Source organism: Anomalospiza imberbis, chromosome Z (genome assembly GCF_031753505.1).
Source record: "Anomalospiza imberbis isolate Cuckoo-Finch-1a 21T00152 chromosome Z, ASM3175350v1, whole genome shotgun sequence".
Taxonomy (NCBI): Eukaryota; Metazoa; Chordata; class Aves; order Passeriformes; family Viduidae; genus Anomalospiza; species Anomalospiza imberbis.
Window position 1 is genome coordinate 62,920,786 of NC_089721.1, and position 23,662 is coordinate 62,944,447.

General features: G+C 36.0%; 1 protein-coding gene across 2 annotated transcripts in view; it reads left to right on the forward strand.

The window, feature by feature from the left end:
- The window catches only part of ADAMTS19 (ADAM metallopeptidase with thrombospondin type 1 motif 19), a 143,532-nt gene extending 120,254 nt beyond the window's left edge, over positions 1-23,278 (forward strand). For both annotated transcript variants that reach the window (XM_068175667.1, XM_068175668.1), the window contains 5 exons: positions 653-788; positions 3,096-3,300; positions 5,226-5,378; positions 19,919-20,096; positions 22,052-23,278. In XM_068175667.1, the coding sequence (XP_068031768.1) occupies positions 653-788; positions 3,096-3,300; positions 5,226-5,378; positions 19,919-20,096; positions 22,052-22,203 (824 nt within the window). In that variant the 3' untranslated portion in view covers positions 22,204-23,278. The remainder of the gene's footprint in view (positions 1-652; positions 789-3,095; positions 3,301-5,225; positions 5,379-19,918; positions 20,097-22,051) is intronic.
- Positions 23,279-23,662: the final 384 nt, after the last annotated feature.

Below are 23,662 nucleotides of genomic sequence, written 5' to 3' on the forward strand. Positions count from 1 at the left end.
AATTGCAAGTTACTGCTTGTGGTCAGTAGTACATTAAATTCTAATTTCTTATGCTTCCATGTTCAAGAGACACCAGGGTCCAGGCCACCATCAGGACAAGGACTCTGTACAGAGCATGCACTCTATCTCTACAGCTGTACCCGGCTTCCTAAGTGGTTTTCTGACCCTGTAGATCAGGTCATCTGGCGTCTTTAGTTCATGGGAAATAGTTCAGTCTCCCTGCTGAAGGATGTATCTGTTGATTCCCTTTATCTGAATGCCAGCCACAATTTGTCATTTCTTTCCTCATTGTATGTAGTAATTAAAATTTGTATTAACATAGTACTTGTAATTTTCTGCAAGTGTTCTCAGTGATGGAGTTGCAGTGGTTGAGAAAGAAAATTATTCCAGCAAGAGTGAGGCTTTGGCCTATAACTAGGTGCAGGAGTAAAGCAGAAAAACTCTTGATGGTGGTGTGCAAAGACTAGGTTAGAAACTCACAATGTTCCCTACAAATGGTAGGATTTTTCTCAGATTCCCTGCCAACTTTGAATTCCTTTCACTGGTTTTGCAGTTCTTTTAGCCAAACTGTATATGAAATAGCTGTATCTGAGTCCTTAACAATTTGCATATTCTTGGTTTCCTCACAAACCTGCTTCTTTTTCTTTTCTAGGTGAAAGAAAGACAACAGTCTCTTGCACGAAGATTATGAACAAGAATATCAGTCTTGTGGACAGCAAGAAGTGCAAATATTTAACAAAACCTGAACCACAGATCCGCAAGTGCAATGAACAGCCCTGCCAGACAAGGTAATAGTGATTTGGTTAAATTAAACTATAATATGTAAAAGCCATGTAAAAGCAGTAGACTGCTTCTCGCAATGAATGGGCAGTAAATACATTCATTCAAAACATTATCATGCAAAATGAAGGGAAAACAGAAACGCTGGAAATTGTTTCTCCTGAGTTTTAATGAAACAGGGTCCATAAGCACCATGCCTGAATAAATTCTTATCCAGTAAAGCAGTTAATTCCTTTCCTCAGGAAGTATTCTCACAGACTGCTCTGTGCTACAAAACTGAAATTTAGAGGCTGTTTCCATAAAGACATATATGGGATTTAATCCCATATTCTTAACTAATTATATGATTTAATGAGGTTTTTTTGAAGCAAGGCTTTGTCTCTTTAAAGCTCTTGATAAACTCTGGGTACTCTAAATAGTAAATAAATAAAGAAATCAATCCATGTTAATCACTCTTTTTACATTAATGTAACTTGAAGTCTAGTGAGCCTGCCCCACGCTGCTCTCTTTCCTCTCACCCCATGAGAGGAAAGTCCTTGTATGTGGATCAACAAATAGGCTGAACTATACTCTGGTGGTTGAACAGTGCAAGAGGCAGGAGGCAGCTCCATGTGCAGCCTGTGCCAAGCAAAGCCCACCCATCACTACTGGAGTTCCTGTAGCTGAACTGTCAGCCTGCTCCTTGCACTGGCTGACCAGGTCAGCACAGTGGCCCATTTCAGAGTCATGCCACTTGGCAGCTAAAAATTATGTGTTAAGGAGGTCCTCAAGAATTGCATATACTTTTTTAAAGCAAGTTAGAGCAAGCCCACACCTTTCAAGGGAGGGTAAAGCAACTAGCAAGAGCTGGCTAGCATCCCCAGGAGTAAGCACTGGGATCAGCCTGCTGCAGTCATCTGGAGGACAGGTAGAATGCATTTTTAAACAAAATAATGCAAAATAAATTAAATGCAAATACTGTTGAAGAAAGTATGTAAAGTGAACTAGAAGACATAGCGTTCTTGGAAAGGATGAAGTACTGAAATTGATAAAATGTGAAGTATGATACATTTTAAGTAAGACAAAACCACTGATATTTGGTCTTCCCCAAACTAGGGCATTACCCTTTGGAGGGATTATTTATACTTCATTATATGTATATTTGAGAATACTTTTATTTTGTTTTATTAACACTACTGGTCGTTTAATGGATAGAAATGGAATAACTGATCTTTTTCTGAAGCATTATCTACCATAAATGTTCAGTATTCTGTGTTTTTTCCAGCTTATTAAGTGAAAAATTTAAAACTTTGCTAATTGATACACAGAGATGATGTGCTGAGAAATGTAGAAAAATTTAATGATACAATTTTTTAAACACTGTAAGTGATGATTACAAAATAATATTAGCTTTCAACTAAAATGTTACCAAAGCATACACTTTGCTATTGGCCTGTGAAGAAATATCTTAAAGTCTATTTCATCATCTTGACAGGTCATGATTTGTAAATTATATATCTGGACAGATAACAAAAAAAATCCTTAGTTAAGTATTTTATTTTTTTGCTACAAATGCATGACAGAAGGATGAAAAAATTTTATTGAATCTCAATTTCCTAAAAACTCTCCTTGTAAATTAAGTCTCCTTGAAAACTCTTGTGTTTTCAGGAGACAGAACATCAGGGGCAGAACTGTTTGATTTTTTAAGGGCACATGGCCATAATCTGGATCTACAGAACATCTGGGGAAAATTATGTTCTAGAACAATTGCTCTCTAGGTATGTGGTCTGTGCCAAACTGCATCAGCCTTCCTTGCTGTTGTGATTTAAACCATGCACCCTTTTAGGCCTTACTCTGAAGAACATGAAGAATTTTGGGCTTTTGTGCTTTTTCCAGGGCAATGAGTCTTTCACACTTGAGTGATTATTTCTTGCAACAGAGTATTTTTCAAAGGAATGCTGGACTTTACATGCTTGGCATACACTTGACATAGACAGGCATACAGAGAATAGCAGGCAGGCAGATCAGGGATCTGTCATCTTTAAAATGTATATATACTTTGGAAATTTTCTAATTGGGATTATAATTAGAAGAAAGTACTTTGAAAACATAGGGGTAGTGGACTGGGGAAAGAATTGATATGTACATTAATACCATATGAAATGTAATAGATTTTAGATTCATAAATACTCCATTAGCAAAATGACAGTAAAAGGAGGCTGAAAATATGCATGTCTTAGGTGTATACACAGAGAATAGTATACAAGAGAATAAGATGTGATGGTATTTTTCCCCTCCTGATTTCATATTACTACATTGCCTGTTTTTCTTTGCAGATGGATGATGACAGAATGGACACCATGTTCAAGGACATGTGGAAAAGGAACCCAGAACAGACAAGTAGCCTGCACACAGCAGCTCAGAAATGGGACCCTGATCAGAGCTAGGGAGAGGGATTGTCTGGGGCCAAAGCCTGCTTCTGCACAGCGCTGTGAAGGCCAGGACTGCATGACGGTGTGGGAGGCAGGAGTTTGGTCTGAGGTGCTGCATTTATTTATACTCCATATACTCCAAATACTCCATAGTCGTTATTTGTTCCTTGGTATTTTTTGGAAATAAGGTTTTTTTCAGCATCAAGTGGCACAGCTCAGCCTAATGATTTTCACAGTCCTTGTGCAATGTTTTGGCAAAGGATTCAAGGGCTAGGAAAACCAGCTGTGTAGAGCTACTGCATTTTACCTAGTTAATGTTTTGCAACAGTCTCTTCTGGCCAGTTCTCAAGCACGTATAATCAAGTATGTCCTGTCTGTAATAGTGAATAACTTGGGGGAAATAGAATTAAGGAACCACTTATCACCTTCAAGACATTGGGATCAGAGTGGAAACATTTGGGATGTACTTTTGTACCAAGGGATGTTGATCAGCAGATGGGTGATGCCATCCTGCTTCAGAGAGGCTTTGAGGGGAGCCTTTGGCAAAAAAAGTACACCTTCTTCCCTTCCTCTTTCTTGTCCGCTCTTTTTCCAAAGCAACAGCAATAGGCAAATGGGCTTGTAAATAACACGATTTCACATATGTTGCATCCTGAGTATGGCTGTAAAATGTAATCATTGTTTCATTGTTCAAAAAGCTTTATTTTTTATAAGCACATCTTTAAATGTGTTTGTTCATTTGGCTTTCTTCATCTTTGATTTCTTCTAAAATTAACTGGCTGTGGAGGAAGAAGAGTATTGTTCTCATTGCCATCTGGACAAGATGAAAGGGTTATTTGGAACTTCTCTTCATTGAAAGAGTAAAGGCAATTCTGATTGCCTCCCATACTAGAAGCTGTGCTATGGATCACTCTATGATCAAAATACGAATAGCAGCTTCTGAATGTGGGTGCAGTCCCTTCTTTGAATTGCTCTACTCAGCAGAACTACTTGATCCCCAAGCAAGAAAGAGCTAAAGAATAGAGAATGTTTTCAAAGATGAAAAGCACATGCTAAGGTAGAGATAGGAGAAATAAATACCAGCAGTTTCTCGTGTGGTACAGCAGTTTTATGATGTGAGAGCTGGTTGTGAGAAGAAAGGCATCCATTTACAAAGATGAGTAAAAGAAATACACAGACTGTTTAGTCAGTTTGTTTTACTTCAGTGAGGAGAAATGAGAAAGCATGTTTTTGTTGGAAGCAATAAATATTTTTTGAAGAGTGAGGTATTTCCCATGGCCATTCCTACTATCACCATTATGTAGGAAGCTAGCCATTACTGCTTCCTGTGGTTATAATCAGCTTGGCAGAGGAGAGTTTTGAACTGCAAGCAGTGGGATGATCAAAAGCAGTGATAATGTTTTAAGAAGGAAATGGCATCATTTTTGGCTGTGTAAATGGGAATGGTGGAAAAAAACCCATAGATTAGGACCTTCTGAGCAACTTGAAAAGAGCTTTCACATGCTGACTATATAGTGACTTTGAATTTTCAAGTTCAGTCTGGATTCTTGCATAGTTTTGGAATATTTACTTTTCCATTCTACATTTTCTCCTCCACCCAAAAAAGGCTGTTGGACACTAACAGAGCTTTTCTTAAGTTGCTTCATATCTTATTCCTATGAACGTTATTTTGATTTTCTTTCATTATATTTCCTTTCATTGGAAGAAGAAAGATTGCCTAATACTTTTAGTGTAACATTTTGCACACATTTATCATAACTTCTCGGATATTTTCTTATTCAAAAGCCTATTTTGTCCTTAAGCAAGTAAGTTTTTAACTAATTTTAGGTAAAAATGAATCAATTATCATTCTGTCCCATAAGGAATTTTTGTTCAGTTTTTTAATAATGTAGTGTTGGTGCTGTTGAAGGTTGGAAGTTAGGAGGTCATTGAAGCTGTGAAATATTTATGCTGACCTAGCAGAAGTCATATAGAAGGGGATGAAATGGAGTAAGTGAATTTTGTAGAAATCTGAAAAAACATTTCTTCCAACAGTGCTCTGTAAAGTGTGGTAAGGGAGTACGGCATCGGACTGTGAGGTGCACCAATCCACGCAAAAAATGTGTTTTGTCCACAAGACCTAAAGAAGCAGAAGACTGTGAGGACTATTCCAAATGCTATGTCTGGAGAATGGGAGACTGGTCTAAGGTGAGTAATCCTTGATACTAGTGCCTCCCAGCATCACACATTTTGCAAGTTGAGTTCTTAATAAGAATTACTCTTATCAAAAGTGTACAGATGTCCCAGCTGAGGGAACAATAAGGCTATAAACAAGAATTACCTAAACTGGTAGTCACAGTGAGCCTACAGTATAAATAAAAATCAGGAATATGAAGTAAATGTGAGATAAATTTTCAAAATAATGCAAATTTGTATTATCTTACTATGTCAGTAGGAATGCAAGCAGCTTCAGAAACTGCAGCCAGCTCCAGCCTTACAATTTGCATATTTCGATAATTTGTGTTTGCACACTTTATTTGTGGTTCCAATAAAGTACACCCTCCAGCCTTATACAGTAGCACCTTTAGCCTATTAAATTTCCACATAAACCATTTAGCATCTGGGAAACATCTATTACTGTTTCTCTTTTTATTATTATTATTATTATTATGGACACTCAACATAACTGTCATTACATTATTTCCTTGGCATATGTGTTCTGAGAGGTGGATAAGCATAGGCCAAATAGTAACAAACAATACTGGTTAGATCTGTGATTGGCCTTCAATATCTGATACAATTTTGTAAAGCCTGAAACATGCTGAAATTCTGAAATTGAACCTTGTCAAGGTTTTCTCTTGCTGTATCACAGACCACACTTTAGCAGAAAGATTGTAATCTTTTTTTATTTCCTTTGTTTCTCTTCATAACTTTGCACACAACACTTTTACTTTCAGCACCTAAAATTATTGCAGCATTTTTTTAACTTGCTTGTATGGAGAAGTATTTAATGTATTTTTAGTTGTCTTTCATGTGATGTAGGAGCTGGAAACAAGGACTAAAGCCAGCAGTGTATGGCTAGCCAGCCTTCCAAGAATTAGCTGCAAGTACTCTGTGAGTAACTAGCTACTTCAAAAGCACATAGTATAACCATTAATTTTTTTAAACAACAGAAGCAACTAACTTTCAGTAGCAGTATTACTTTTACAAGAAGATATGTTTGGCAATAACATTTAGTTATTTCTCTACTACATAACTACAGTTAAAATCTGCCTCTTTTCGCACTAGCACCAGTCGGAAGTAAACCATGGAGAAATGACCATCTGCTTTCTTAATTGAAGCAGTCATTCAAATTGGGATTGCTGAGGCTATGTGGGTATGCTGAGGCAGTTACACTGTGTTCCCAGTGCCCTCTGTAATGAAGAACTTTATCCTCTCAGTACTTTTCAAAAACAACCATGTCATAGATGAGTGTACAAAAACTTATATCTCCCTGTTTAAAATTTACTGGCAATTTTGTATTTCCTGCTTTCCTCCTAGAGTGAAAGTGTAACACACTCACCTAAACTGCACTTTGAACTTCAAAATTCGGACACAAGGAATTATGGAATTGGCAGAATCTTTTGAACAGCTAACATACAGTCTGACTCTGACTTGTGCAGCAGAGATTTTCCAAGATTTATACTAAAAAATAGATACCTTGATTTCTCTACAGAGACACAAGTTTAATTTAAAATATATTTGGATGTCAGTTTCTTTTCTCTGTCACTCTTCTGTTCCACTGAAGGAGTACATAGCAACATGAAGTTATGGCATATATGTTAATATGTCTGCAATGGTGAGAACAAATGAAAGCTCAGATAAATATTAATCTTTGCTGTGATTGTTTCTAGCCCAGAGGTTCAATGCAGCCTTCTGTGTTCGCAGTTTTTAGGATTGCTCTTGACATTGACAGAAGTCTGCTCATTTGAGCAGAGCCAAACTCTCTCTAGCTAATGCCAGGACTTGACTTTAAAAATTTAGATGACGCTTTTCACACATTGAAACAAGAGGCCTATTATCTTTATTCACTTTGCTGTTTCCTTTGAACTGCTAAGACATAATTTTAAATTAAGCTGAAATTGCACTATTACTGAAAAGATAACATGATTAATAATTATGGAGTGCTGTAATAAAGTTAATTTGTTTTATTGCTATAGTCACATAAAGATCAAATACTTTTTGAGCTCTATGTTTTAACAATACCAAGATCAAAGAAAATTTAACCAAAATTCCAAGCTCCAATAGATCAATTATGGAGATATTAATCCTTCTAAAGCTCAATCTAAAAGAAGTCTGTACAACCTGGCCTGCGCACAACATTTAGCTCTGTAATGGTATTTCAGTCAGTACAGTGTGTCAATATGCTAAAAATTGCTGTCTGTAACATCACTCGAGCTCTGTGCACACCTTTGTGAGGAATATAGATATGATGAGAAAGGAAAGAATAAAAGCTCAAACTGAGCTTCTGGAGCCAGTACCTAGCAACATTACCAATGACATTTTATTTTCCCAGCAAATGCCACCCATGGCATATGTGTGAGTTACCTTCAAATGAGGAATGCTCACAGACCATAGCTATTCTAGCACCAGCTAGGGCAAGGTATTGTTAGCAACAGTGTCCCTTGCTAAGCTGCCCACTGGCTACCCATTTCAAAGCTATACAAGGACAGGGTCATGCTCAGAGGCGTTCATCACCTAAGTGCAAACAAATAGGCTGAGGAGAGGTGAAATTAAATTCATGTGAACTGCACGTTTACACATCTGCACAGCTTCCGAAAGACCACATCATTGTAGGAGTCATTCTCCAAAAAACACTTAAATTTCAGCAGCATAGGGTGCTTAAAGGGCATGTCTATGGTACTTTATGTAGGGAAATGTATATATCTTTTTCTGCTACTGTCATACTCTTCAGACCACTGTCAGAATAAACGAAGCATGAGGAGCAGGATGAATTTTGGAACAGAGAATAATTTAGAAAGTGAGTATTGAAAATGGTAATTTAAAACTTTGATATAATATTATATCATTCAGCAAGGAAAAATAAGATCAAAAATCTGGACAACAAACTAGACATTAGGAGCAGCAGTTTGTAAGATGAAGAGATATATAATATGTGTATATAGGAGATCAAGGAAGATAATGTAGCATAACTTGTAAAAAAGATTGGGAAAAGGATGTATTCTGTAGAAACTAAAGATGGAGCAGCAGCAGAATTTCTAAATAGTATCTATGTATTAGACCAGAGATGCTGAGGAGTCAAATAAGACATCTGGGGTAGTGGTCCCAATGGTTGGCATGCAGTTCATTTTGTCTATAGCCTGAAGAAGCAAAAATATGAAGCAAAGGTTAGACTTCTACTTTTTTTTTTTTCCACTGAGTCTGGAAGGGCATCTGAGGCAACTGCTTAGTTTTTACACCAAATTAATCACAGAATTCATGACCTATTCCAAATTACTTATTTCAGAAACTACATGCAGTGCTCTCTAGAAAGTCTTTATGTGCGTGTGTGTGTGTGTGTGTGTGTAGTCAGAGGAAATCAAGTCTCCAGCTGTTAGGGGGAGACAGATTCACAGAAGGATCTACTGAAGAGTAGAGAATGCAGATGTCAGTGATAAGGATTGCTTGCCTTCTGCTCTAATCAAAGAACATATGTAAATGGAGAGAGGTAAATGCCCACAAAATTTTTACTAACTATTCAAGAGCACAGCACATTCAACCTAAATTTTGTGTGCTTAAATATTTAAAGAGACTCTAAATTTCCACAGCAAACAAACTCAACTAATCTCCTCCAATTAAAAAAAAGGGATGATATTAATGTTATGATTTTACTGACAAGGGAATTAGCCTTTCTTTTTTTCCCTTGTATCCCCATACAAAATTTTTAAGCTCTTATAGATTGTTGGAATGGAATAGTGGTGGGCATGAGTCAAAATATAACACTATCAGTAGATTTGTGGACAAAGCAATTATATAATGTGAAATAATAGAAGTTAAAATGTAATCAAGTCAGTAACTTTTATATTGACTTTAATTAATTTGCAGCAAATGAGGTATGTCTGTTTCAGAAACGTAGCCTGAGCAAATAATATGGAAGATGTCAATATAATGAAATGACATTGGGAGATTTTATATACATTTCTAGCCAGTCCTATAATATTAAAAATATTAACATATTTTCTTTCATATAAAGGGTTTTTTAGATCAATATACTGCAGAATTTTGGCTGGAATAAATATAATGTCATGTTAGTTTCTAGAAAAACAGAATGAGACCACCTTTCATAATAGAAGAAACCACTAATAAGACTGGAAAGGATTTTAAAAGTAGATATCACCTATTTTGCATGCACAGAAAATCACATGTAAACGGGAAATTCTAGTATCTGTTTCACACTTAGATCTACTAAGATATCTTTGTTGGTTTTCTGCTCCAGGCATCTTTAGGGTAAGAAGTTTGAGTCCAAATTGGACTCAAAATGTAATTATGAGTGTTTTGTTGTCTCTCAAGTTGCATTATCTGTAAGTGTGGTTACATTAGAAAATAATTAAGTTGTGGTACATCTTAGTAGTTCCCATCAGGACTGAACCTTCCTAGGCTCAAAGAAAAACAAAGCACAAATGAACAAGAACAAAAGAAGCAAACAGCTCCTGCCATCTTACTTGATGAGTGACATGGTGATGGGAGAACTATATAATCAAATAAATAATGAAAAGGAAAAGAAAGAAATAAAGAAATTTAAATCCACCTCTTAATACATACTCTGTTTTTCCCTATGTGTCCTAGGAGATGGTCTTAAACTGAAGTTACCACCATTATACATTACCTTTTACGTTTCCACCAAGAAGTGAACAAGTTTGTTCCCAAAATGACCTTAACATGGAGTACAAGAGGTGGTATAGTGCAGAAAAAAGGGTGCATGTGCAGAAATCCAACCCTTATAGCTAGAAGAGGATGCCTGGAAGATGGCAGCATGTAGTGAAGGCAAATGCAACTCCGTGCTTAAATGTGTCTGCACAACCACAGTCTTGCCACACAATGTACAGCGCGCTTCACAGTGCCACTTGAAGGAACAGTGTGGGGAAGAAGGAGGTCTCCCAACACAGCCACAGTTGGGAGAAACTCTTGTGTCTCTGACACTGCCTGACAGAGAAAGAAAAGGGTTACACTGATGCATTCAGCAATTGAACAGAAGAGTTTTGGACTCTGATGATTTTTAAAAGTGGTTTCCAGGGAAGAAGGTTGAGATATCTTCTACAGAGACACGAATCTGTAGTGAAAAGATAGATTTCTAAGTCACCTTCATAAACCTGAACAGTTAGAGAAAGTCTAGGAAATTCCAAAAGAAATAAGATCTGAAATATCCTTGAACAAACTAGGGTTTTTTACTCCCTGGTAGTAGAATTAAAATGATAAAAATGTTGCTAAGATAGATAATTGATAACATTATAAATAAGTTTTGTTTTCTTTTATTTTTGCCCAGCAATATTTCAGAATCAAATATTGTTGCTATTAGTATGCAGCCATTGACTTTAAATTTTTAGGCAGCTCTATAAATTTTCTGCATGCTCCTTCCTACCAATACTCTGTGATTCTACCATCAGACTGAAACCTTTGCTATAAGCAAAGCAGTGGGGCTGCTATTTCTTGTACCAGATGTTGGCACTCTTTGAAATTGATAAGTGTGATTGACTGGGTGTGGTGATCCCTCAGAAGGCCAGACGAAGGAGAAAAGCTGTGTCATGGACCATATGTCATATTCCACAAATGCAGAAGTTATGGAGAGTAACATTTGCAGCTTTTCATCACCTCCTTTACTGCTAATGTCTTTCAAGTACAGTCATTATAGTACAGTCTATACCCAAGCAGATACAAATTTCCAAACTTTTCTGCTTTTGAGTTTTACAGAGCTAGGCCTTGCATTACTGCTGCAGGGGATTTACATATTCACACATGTGCATATAACATAGATAATAAGCGAAGGAAGCCATTCTTGGGAATTGCTGAAGAGAAGCTTATCACATCCTTTATATGCGATGTGCTTTCCCAGAAATGCTTTCCAGTTTTTGTTGAAGACACTGGGATCTTTGAACAGTGGATCTTCTGGAAGGCTGATATGTATTTTCAGCAGATAGATAAATGGTCTGGTGCTCAGACTTGGTGCATTAGGCGTTCTTTTGCCTGGTGTATCTCCATATCTAAGGTCATCTCTCTCTTTCCAGATTTTTCCTCAGTATCTCTGACTCTGTCATCTGCCAGTGCATAAATCTTACAGCTGATTCACTTGGGTCCTGTTAAAATTTATGTAATCCATTTTTTCTTGTGGGATCTAGCTGATTTTTGTTGAATTTTTTTATTATTTCATGTTTCTCTTATCCTGTATTTCATGCAGCTAAAGAAAATACTGCCTCATGTATTCATTCTTGTGATAAACTTGATATTCTATGAAATTCTTATTTTATTTCAAAATATTTATTGTTTGGTTTTCATTATTTTCTTTTAATCTCTGGGGTTGTCATTTTTTTGCTGTTTTTTGATAGTTTATGATAAGGCAAATAATGAAAATACTTTAAAAATGTAAGAAATAACTGAATCTTGAAAAATTCTTTTGAAATAATTGTTTCAGAGGCTATCTTGAGCACAGCAACAACGAAATGATAGAGTTTTCAGTTTTCAAAGCAGTAAGGAGAGGGGGCAACAGAACTGCCACCTTGTACTTCCAGAGGGCAGACTTTGGCATGTTTAGAAGACTGATTGACTGAGTCGAGATGCAATCCTGAATGGCAAAGGAGTCCAGGAAGGCTAGACATTCTTCAAGAAAGAAATCTTAAAGGTGCAAGAGTTGCCTGTCCCCTTGCGCTGAAATATGAGCTGACTGTCTTGTTTGAACAGAGAGCTTTGGCTGTAACTTGGATGGAAAAAAAGAGTTTATGACCTTTGGGAGAAGGGGCAGACAATTCAGAAGCACTACAAGGATGTTGTTTAGCCTGGAGGAAAGGAGGCACAAGGTAGACCTCTTCTCTCTCTAAACTCCCTCCGAGTTTCTAGTGGGGTGGGTTCAGTCTCGTCTCCCAGGTAACAAGTGATGGAATGAGTGGGAATGGCCTCAAGATGACCCAGCAGAGGCTCAGATTGAATATTAGGGAAAAGTTCCTCAGCAAAAGGGTTATCAAGCATTAGAGCACACTGCCCAGGCAAATAGTGGAGTTGCCATGTAGTTGCATTACTTAGGGACATGGTTTAGCTATGGACTTGGCAGTGCTGAGTTAATGATTTGCCTCAATGATCTTAAAGGTCTTTTCCAGCTTAACTGATTCTATGATTTTATTCTTGTATTTCAGCTAAATAAAAGTCCTGTGAGTTCAGTTTCCTTGTAAACTCATAGGGTTTTTTATGTTTTGGTTTTTTAATATCTTTCATAGCCATTTAGGTGAGTCACCTGCTATTTCAGGTCTTCATTATTTAAAATTTGGTAGACACAGTGAGTGGAAGTAAAGTCATCATCAGAAAAGAACTCTTCCATTTATTCAACCGACTGGAAAAGCTTGAAAGTGCTACATATTTAAAGACCAGTGCTTAGTTCTGTGTTGCACAGAAGAGTTTTTTGACATATGTTTCTTTGATTTCTGAAAAGTAAATAGATAAAATTGAAATTTTTAAAAGAAAGTATTTTATTGGAGGTTTCATTTTCCCTCATTTGAAATTTTTTTTGTGTCCTTAGTGGGTTCTGTGACCTGGCTTTTCATTAGAAATACTGTAAACCTTTAATTACTTCTTTGTGCTGTTGAGCTATGCTTTTCCATGCGAGGTTTTCTTCTGAGCATCAGGCTAGCATTTTTGTGTATGGTAATATAATTATATACTCAAAGGCTAATATTTCAAGTTAATTTTAAGAATTTGTTTTCATCATTCAAGAATAGCATACTCAGCTAATTTAATCAGAAAGATAAAGGTAATTATATAATGAAATCTAACTGTTTCCAGATTCTTGTTTGGATGTGTGATAGTCATAATGAATGGACTGTCATCTCCTGCCAAAATACCATGCAATGCTATCTCAGATATGAAAGTGTGAAATGTAATAATGTCTTGTTCATTGCTGAGCACTAGTGGCAGTAATATATCCATGTGTGAGTCAGCACAGGCAGGCATCTAGGACAACCACAAATCCACAGCTAAAATTTATTTTTGTTACCTCGCTAATAGGGCATCCCTGCAGCAGTGCCCCGGCAGAGGTGCACAAACAAGGCTAAAATTTATAAAATCCACCAGTGTTATGATATCAAATACTATTTAGCAGTGTGTCTAAAGACCTAAATAAGAATAAATAATCATTTCACGTATACTTAAATTGCCTTAAAACTTGAATATGTTTTTGTATTAAATATAGACCTATAGAAAGTATAACCACAAAATTTAAAATGGTGTGTATGTACATCTGGAGCACATAGAGGAACTTGGCTTTCTAGATCTGTTATGGTATTACAGGATTTGTCCATGCTTTGATATAGGTCGTTAATGATGAGAGAAAAATGCTGATACCTTCCATGATATCAAGGGGAAATATCAGGCTGTAGTAGAGTCTCAGATTTTTTATGGATTTGTACTCCAGGTTGTCTATAACATAAAAAACTTCTGTCATTGGAATAATCCTGGTTTTTAAACCATTAAGTGGATGATTGTGTTTCATTAATTCACCCAAGAAAGAAATTGGGGAATGGAGACTGGGTTTCACATGGAGACAAAGAATTTTCCACTTCCAAGCTGAGTCTAGACAGCCCATTCAGATTCAAGCCGATCCAACCCCACTATTGATTCAGAGTAGATAGGCAATAATATTCTAAAGAATAGACACATATATACTGACCTAGAAAAATAAATTTCATTTTGTAATCTGCTCATAAATTTGCAGTTGCTTCTTGTCTTGATACCAAAGGCAATTTTGCCTTTTGCCTCCCCTGCCAAACAACCAAATTGTTCTATATGGGGCCTTAAAAAGGATTCAGGGGAAAAAAAAAAAAAAAAGTTCAAATTCTTGAGATGAGGTTGTGAGGATTTCCTTGAAATGAGACCCCTATCTCTAGTTTATCAAGGGAACTGGAGCTCTGCCTGTCTTAATTTAAAATCTTATCTCTTTTTGAATCTTATATCTTCTTACCCTGGAAAGAAGAGCTATAGACAAAAAAAATGGAGGGGCAGTGGGCAGAAGAAGGAGAAAAAGAATACTATGAAATAAAATAAACAGGCACAACTCAAACTGCTAAACTTAGAAGAGACCAACAGCAGATACTTTTTTAGCTAAACTTAGCACAAGTTCTGAATTTTAAATTTGGCATACTGAGGTGTTGGGTGTGTCAGAAATGAGAGAGGCAGAAGGACCTTCCTGGAAATGATGCATGTGAGAACTCAGACTCCATCTTATGCTTGTATCCATCAGTCCCTCTTTTAGCTACACTATTCAGAAATGCCTTTATAACCAAAAAAAAAAAAAAAAAAAAAAAGACTTAAATAAACTGCAGATTATTTGCTTGATTTAGGTAATCTTTAATAATATTGCCAAACTCAGTACGAAGCCATTGCTGATACAAAATGCACCACATTATCTACTGCCTGCCTTCAAATGCAAGCTTCATAAAAGACAAAACAGAAGAAGATTTTGCAAGCATGTTAGCAAATATGAATCCTGATTGCTTGCTATTCTTGTTTCACACTCACTTCATGAAAAGGTTGAAACTGCTTAAAAGCTGGAACTGATGATCCTATACATAAATGATTAGGAATGCTCTGCTAATAATTTCCAGTAAAACTCATCACTGAGTTTCCTTAGAGGCACATCAGCCTGCTTCGAATGCTACTTAGACTTGTAAAACCTTTTATTGAGCGATCCACTCATTCTCAAAAATAAATTGTCCAAGTCAATTCTGTTAATACTGTCACAGATTGGCTTTTTCATTGTGGATTGTATCAGCCTCTTCAGTGATTGCCTGTTGTCTTGGCAAAAAGACACATTTTGACCGTTACTGTCTGCCAGTGACAATTTTTCCCTTAATTTAGGAATTCCTACTTCTCATGAAAGCCAGCTGGAAGCAGCTAACACATTACAGCAACTTCCTCAGCTGTTGGCCTTGGGAATATGTATTCTCTCCAGAATATATATCTTTGGCAGGGAACAGAAGGAAGGAATCTTGGGTAGCGGGTGTGCATGCCAAGTGTAAGAATTGTTATATTTAACACCTAGGTTTCTGTCCTTGAAATTACATCTAAAAGAAGTTCAAAAGTTGGACAAAATTCAAACAGAGTGGTAAGATTTTTTTTAAGAAAAAAAGGATTTTTAAAAAATAGCTGTTAACTATCTTTACACAGGAATTTTTTGTAATCTTTAACAAGAATGTTTTACATGTCTTGCTGCTTGAATGGTTTTACAGTACCTTTAGGACTATGTCCAAGATGCACAGATTAACAGCCATATAAAAAAACCCCTCTGGCTGTGTACTGGAACATTTAGTCTAAACCTACAAATATGGTTGTCCTACAGGAATTTTTTGCTAATCAGCTACATGACCTTAAAGTGTAGGTCATCTGAATAGGGAGAATTAAAATGTAATTAACCTCCACAAAAATAAAATACTGCACGTGCAAGACTGACATGTGGGAGATAGAGTGGGTGGGAATAAGAACTATAGAAATGTATTCTTCATTCACTAATAATAAAAGCTGTGGGTGGGTTTAAATTAACCTGAAACCTGCTGAATTAATGAAAATGCTGCATATTGGTTGGGAGAGGGCATTTTCTGTAAATCATATATACATATAAATACAAGCAGTTTTGACAGTTAAATTTATTTCTGATTAAATTTACTGATTAATGTGTAAAAGTGAAAATATTTTTTATTTCTTTGAAATTGAAAGCTTTGTTAGAATTTTAAACATGTGAAGTCCGGAAATATACAGAACCTATACAGCTCCAACTACATTCCATAAACACTACCTAAAATGTGACAGCTGCATATCCAGTGAAAAGTATTTACCTCTGACTGAATATTTACAGTGAGAGAAATTCAAAGATGAGGCAGGTTTGGGAGGCAGTTTTGGAAGAGTCTGCTTCAGCTTGAATGTACACATGTGTATACAGTAAAATGAGTTTCAAAACGCAGGTCAGAGCTGTTGCTCTGAAGGTGCATCTAGCTGATCTGCAGAACTTGAGGTGTCTCCTAATGAAGTCAGAACAAGTCCATATCTTTTCAGGATAAACAAGAAAAATACGAGTTACTTTTATTCTCCTATATTCAGTGTCTGCTCTCAGTTACAGCAGCAGTTGGCTGATGTGTTTGCAAGGCAAACTCACATTTAAGACAAGAACATCATGGACACAGAAACCTCACTGTTTGTGTAGCTAGCAAGTGCACTGCTAAATGCCTGAAGCTTTCCCTATTTCATACTATTTTAAATAGAAGCTAACATAGCTAATAGCTAATATGAGCTTTTATGGTAAAAAGATTTTTTTTTCTGGCTTCCAGTCGGTAGAATTCTTAATTTCAAAGTCAAACACCACTGCTGTTGCTGCTGCTGCTGCTGCTGTGTGAACATAGAAAAGCACAGCATGCTTATCAGATCCCTCATTGATCTTAAAACCCTTGGTGTTTGGAAAAATCTTGCTTTACTTTCATGTTGGCTTTAAAAGTTTTGGATTGCTAATCACTGAGGTAGCCCTGCTTCTTCCCAATGTTCCGCAAGCATCTTACAAGACTTAGTAAGTTCCCATTTTTTTAGAAATAAAAATAAATGCACTGTTAAATTTAGTACATTTCTGTGAAAATAAAAGAACATGGAGCACAAATGTCTCTATTTCCTGCCTTGCCACATATGAACTGAGACATTTCATTTAATCATATTTTGATGTCAGTTTCTAAAATTGTGATATTAATAAGTAGGTCAAGCAAGACTAAAATTAATTGTTTGCAATATCTCTACATCTTGGGATGGAAAACTATATTGTATTGCTTCATAACACTCTGGAACATCTCACCAAGACCAGTGGAGGCTCAGTTATTTAAAGGATCTTAATTCACCAGTTAAGATTTTAATGCCAAAATCTTACCAGATTCTGCATAGAAATTCAGACCTAAACACTGCTGAGAGATTTGTCTGTTTGTTGCTTGTTTTGTCAGTTGCAGTCACAACAAACTTTCAAGCCAGAACTCATTTAATGTAGAAACAATGTGACTACTGCCAGAATGCTCTTCACAAAGTCATCTGCCTATATGAATTGTTTGGCATTACCAAGTAGCAGATAAACCATTGGAACCCATTTTGTTTGGAAAAGACTAGTGTTTTTCAAATCCCATTCTCCCCTCCAGTATTCCAGGTGGCTGGTTGCACCAACTCATTCTAAGGGCAGAGAAATTGTTTTTGGAGATCTTATGTACCAGGTCCACCTGCCCATATCCTCCTTCTCTGCAGCTGACTGAAGGAATACCACATGCTGACACATTCTCTAACTTTGGTTGATAAACATACAAATCATTGAAGGAAAAAAAATGCAATAGTGTGTGCAATATTACTCTAAATCACCATGATAACATTTAAAGATTATGTTTCCCTATTACAGATCTTCAGCATATTAGCTTCATCATATCACCTTCATTTTCCTTTTACTCTCACATTTGTTTTCTCTTTATGCTGTTTCAGTTTTGTTCTTTTTTTTCACCTTTTTAAATTTTGCTTTTCCATTGTCTCAATTTTAACTTAATTTAAATATTCAAGAAATAAATATCTCTGAAACTATGAAGAGAGGAATTTAAGGAGTGGTCAGAATTTTGGCAAAATTAAAATCTATGTTCCATCTACTATTGGAGATAAAATTCATGTAGGTATATGTGTGTTTTTACATGTTGACAATGTGCATAATGTTGGCTATTATAGGAACTCAGATTATTTTTAGCTGCACAGAGAAAAGGCGGAGAATTCAAGAAAGGGAGTTCTGTTGAGAAACTTTTCTCATGCAATTTTACAGCAGCATACTAGATTTGATAGCATACTTTGAAAATCATTCAGTACTAACTGATTTCCCTCCTATAAAGCATATATTTGTTCATGTGCTAAACTGTGGTTGATACTGAGTAGGCAACTGTGTATTCATAATTTAATATCTTTACATGCCTTGGCTCATGGAGGCTGTATCTGATTAATTCAGCCAGATGGAGTTCTGTATTGGCTCACTGAGAACAGGAGCAAAATCAAGTCCACTTGCTGCCTTTATAAAATGCCAGTGTTTGATTTCATCTGGTTACAAGTTCAGTCCCTTGTGAAAACATCCAAGTGTATATCCTAGTCTCTTGTTACTCTCTTGGAGTCTTATGGGTCCAAAAGACAGGAGTCTCTCTTCTCTTGATGCACATATTGCGGGCACCAGCCCTCTATTTCCCATTTAGCATGTGTAAATCTTTCTTCCAGGTTAAGTGTTTAAAATGTCACTTAAATGCACATAGATAACCAAACCAAAGAGTAAAAATTTGTTTAGTGTTTCATATACTCAAAGTTTAGTCATCCTTTGAAGAAAACTATACTTCTTCATCTCCATCTCAAGACACGGTAGCAGGGAAACATTTTTCTTATAGCACCTTCTCCTTGTCTTTCTTATTTCATTTTTTTTTCAGCTGCTTCTTGAAGCCTCCCAAGGAAATATATTCTCAGTATTTGTGTAATAAAAATTATTTAGAAAAATATTTTCAGGATTATGTGGCAAAATTTTGCAGCCTGAGCTCTTACATTATTCATTACAAGAAACTGATTAATATTTGAAGATGTTTTATACAGAAAATTTCTGTAAAACTTGGTGAAATTTCTGGGTACTTGAGTCAAAATCATTAGAGGCTAGGAGAAAATTCCAGTATGTAATTTTTAATAGATTTGTAGTTAAAGCAATAGCATGTGTGTCAAATGGATAGAAAAGTAATTCATGTCCTATGAAATTTTGTTCACAAAAAGTCAGAAAAGGCTAAAGCATATTTTGGTTTGGTTTTTTTTTTTGTTTGTTTGGAATAGATTTTCTAGGTGTCTATGTAGCACTGTCCAAGTTTTTACTCTAATATATTATGTTACTGTGATAGAAGTAAAATGTTACCATTGTTACAGTGCTCAGTTGTTCCATTTTCTTACCTCATTCTCTGTGGCAACAAGATGTCAAGATTAATTAAAGGCCAGGCATCATGTCTCACACTGTGTGTTTTATTTGTGAGACACATGAAAACATGAAGATGTGATGCAAAGACAGGAGGCATAAACTATGCTCAGCAGAAAGAGCACTTTTGCTGTGGTTAATTAATGGCTTTATTAAAAATTCTTCTCTCTGCTAATATCTGTGAAAGTCTTTACCATCACTTTAACCTCTAATAAGAGTAAATTCATATGTAGATACAAGAGAGTAACCTTTGCTTCATCCAGGCACATTGCTATATTTGAGTTTCATCCCAGGCTCTAAAAAATGGACTTGGACAGCAATAGGATGCCGGAGTGAGTCCTCCAATAATACTATTAATTAATTTATGCTTTTAAAATTGATTTTCATTTAGCTAATGGAATAGAATTCAGAAATCTTGGAATGCTGACATCTGAAGAAGCAGCCACTCACTTCACATGGACTGGCATTTCATGTTCCTGATTACCAGCAAAAATACCTTCCCAATCAATGTGTCTTCTGTGTGTTCCAGTGCTCCGTCACCTGTGGCAAAGGAATGCAATCTCGAGTCATCCAGTGCATGCACAAGATCACAGGAAGGCATGGCAATGAATGCTTTTCTTCAGAAAAGCCTGCAGCCTACAGACCCTGTCATCTCCATCCCTGCAATGAGAAAATTAATGTTAATACAATAACATCACCCAGGTTAGGTAAGCAGTCAAAGATGACAAATCTCTTTTCAGATATTTCTCTCCATACAGTTACGATGACCCCAGTTTAGAAACAGAAGTCAGGAGGTATTCAGGAGATTTACATTCTATGCAGAGACTGATTGTCCTGCCTCAGGTTTTGAGTATGTACAACAGAGACTGTAACTAAGAATGGTGAAGGGTTTTGTTATCCAAGGAAAGACCTTATTATGAGACTGTATGATATTAAGGGAACAAAATGTCCCATATGAAAATATATTTATATTAGAGACACTATAAACATATATGCTTTTATATATATTCATCCAATTTTATCAAATCTTTCTAAAGTAAGAAAATACCTTCTTTTCTGTTTAAAAATGTTGCAAACTGTGTTGTCTTGATATTTGTGAGATCAAGGAGGCCCTTATTTGTGCTTTAAATACAAACAGCTCTTTCCGCTTGTCTTTAGTTCAAATTTACATCTATGCCTGATGTATTAGGATGTGTGAAGTAAAATTACTTTGAATGAAGAGATTTGCTGTACCTGGCATAACTCAGGTCTCTTCTGTTCTTAAAGAAATTTTGTTATTATATAACTACAGATCTGTTAGTTCTGGTAGTTTTTGTTTCCTAGTGCATTGTTGATGATGATTACCATTAGTTCCCCTAATCATTCATCTGCATCTTGAGGAGGATGGGAATATTCAAAGGCTTGCTGTAAGACAGCACACCATCACCAGCTGATTTTCCAGAGCCCTTGTTAAGATAAACCCTCCTGTCCAGTAGATTACTCCCACACGGAAAACAAGACTGGCATTTCAGACTGTGTACAATACTTCTTCTAAGACAGTGAAGCATATTTCTCTTTTAGGTTTTTAACCTTTGAACATTTCTGCCCAGTAGTAATTGTTGCAATTTGCTGTTGCTTATGGTCCTCTCCTTGCTATTTCACTGTTTGAATGTTCCTCCTCTTTGTACTTTATCTTTCTTTGTTCAGCTGGTCTCTCAGAAGCAAGATGCCATCTCCCAGTCATTGATGATTTTCCTCTGGTGAGCTTATATGAGCGGCTTTGTGTCACAAAGTCAGGTGAATCAGAAAGATTCACACAAAAAATACAGTGTCAATTAAAATTTGACTTAATGTGAAGTGCAAAAAAAAAAAAAAAAGATAGGGCTGTGTTGTCCTCATGGCATGGATTATGTAGGACTGATATTAGTAATCTACAAGTGAATGTCATCCAGCATGGAGTCAGAATCCAATCCAGTAGAAACTTTAACATCTCTGATATACATAATGCAATGCTTCTCTTCAATATATTGATAATTTTGTCCTCCAGTTCCATTCATGTCATGCAGTAGAGATTTTTTGAATTGGGAGTAGGGCTAGCTGATGGAGATTGTGCCACCAGCTCTTTTACAAATTTATCTTCTGATAGCACAAGAGATTAACTCAAATCTGAGATTGACTTCTTTTTTCAGTTTGTGATGAGTTGTGGACAGTATCTTGTTCTTGTGCCATTTTTGACTGGGTTCCCATTTTAATTTCATGTATGTACTACATACTACATATGGAAGTACTTAGTTATACTTGATGTATACAACTAAATGTGAAAAGTTCCAACTCCAGTAGCACGGTCCTTCTATGATAAGCTGTGTAAAGAGGCTTTCATAAGTGAAACAAGGCAGAAAGATGAGCTCCACTTACTCATGAGAAGACAGCTGCATGACATTAAACTAATTAAATTAGATGCAACTTAATCCAATTTGCAAGTAAAGCTGGCCTTAAAAATTTTTGATGTTGAATATATTGACAACAGGAGGACAAGGGGAATTCCTTCTTTTGTTAAATATCTACATCTATAAACTTTTCTCTTTCCCAGATACACTTACGTCCTTATCTCTTTTGGTACGTGATTCTTCACTAGAAAAGGCAACAGTAACGTATATTTGATTTTTCTGTTGTTCTTTCACAGCCGCTTTGACATTCAAGTGCCTAGGAGACCAGTGGCCTGTGTACTGCAGAGTGATAAGAGAGAAGAACCTCTGTCAAGACATGAGGTGGTATCAGCGATGCTGTGAGACGTGCAGGGACTTTTATGCGCAAAAAATGCAACAGAAGAGCTGACCTCAGTCAGGCTGGCTGGCTCTCAGCTCTTTGCAATCTTATTATTTATAAATACACACACACACACCCACACAGGCTTTTTCAGACCAAATATTATCAGAATACATATAATTTAATCAAATTAATTTATTTTTGCCTGCCAGACATCGTTAATGGTTTTGGTTAAACGGCCAACATTTTTTTGTCTTCTGACATTTTCATAATTAATTTTTATATGAACACTTTTGGATACATTTATCAGAATTTTAAAAAATAGTAGCTAGTATTTTAAATGTTTATTTTCAGTAAGGCCATCTGTTGCAAAAAAAAGTCATGTTATCTTGAATTTATTTTAATTTAGCTGAATAGTTTTGTTGTATATGGAAATAAAGTTCTTTTTAATTTTATTATATTTTTGGCATTTGGAGTCAGAATGAGCTTGTGTTTTTTGCAACAGATGTCAAAGTGAACAAGCTAACATTATTAAACAGGTTATTACAGAATGTATTGTGAAATTAGTTCATTTGGTTTAGAAACATACTGAAGGGGATATTCTACTGTAACTTATACTATAAACAAGAAAATTAAAATAGCTAAGTAGAGATTTTGATCATTCTCATGGACACATACTTGAACACGAGAATTAAATCAATGAAACACTGTAGAGATTTACACTGAATCACTGTTGCACTGTTTGAGGTAGTGTAGAGAAATGCAGTCCTAGAACTTGTACCATCCTATGAATCCACGTCTGTAGTGTTTTAACATGTCACTTAATTTTTTAAAGTTTAGAAACAAAAAACCCATGCCCCTCTATACCTTTGTGTGTCCTTTTGCAGATTTACAAATGGAAGAGTCCTTCCTCCTGCCACTTGTATGGATTGATCTGTTAAACATTCTCAGTTCTCTGTTGGTAATTTAGAAAATAGCTTTGTAATACTACTTTAGTTTTATCTTTGACTAATGAAAAAGTCTTTATAAAAATTAAATGTTTTACAGTTTGTGAAACATTATGAAACAGCTAAGATTTTCCTTATGAGAAAATACTGTACATGATTCACATGATTTTTATGTTTTCAATAAAAAGTAAAGCTCCTTTTGCTATTTGAGCTTTTCTTTTTTTGTGTGTCTGGGTCTGGTAGATGAATCCATTGAGCCCTGCATTGCAGCCGGTACAGCTACAGTACAAATGCCTTCTGCCTCTTGGGTTAGGCACCACTCTGCAGCTGCAGACAGACATATCACTCTGTGAGCCTTGAGATATATATATATATATATATATATATATATATATATATATATATATATACATAGATATATATATATATATATATATAGATGGAAAGTTGAGAATAACAAAGTAACATTCTGTGAAGAGGCAGGTATTTATCTCAGGTGAGTCCTGTAACTGCTGAACTTGGCAAGTGCACAGCAGTGAGTCTTCTGCCTGCATTTTGTGATGCAAGTCTTTAAGTATGTT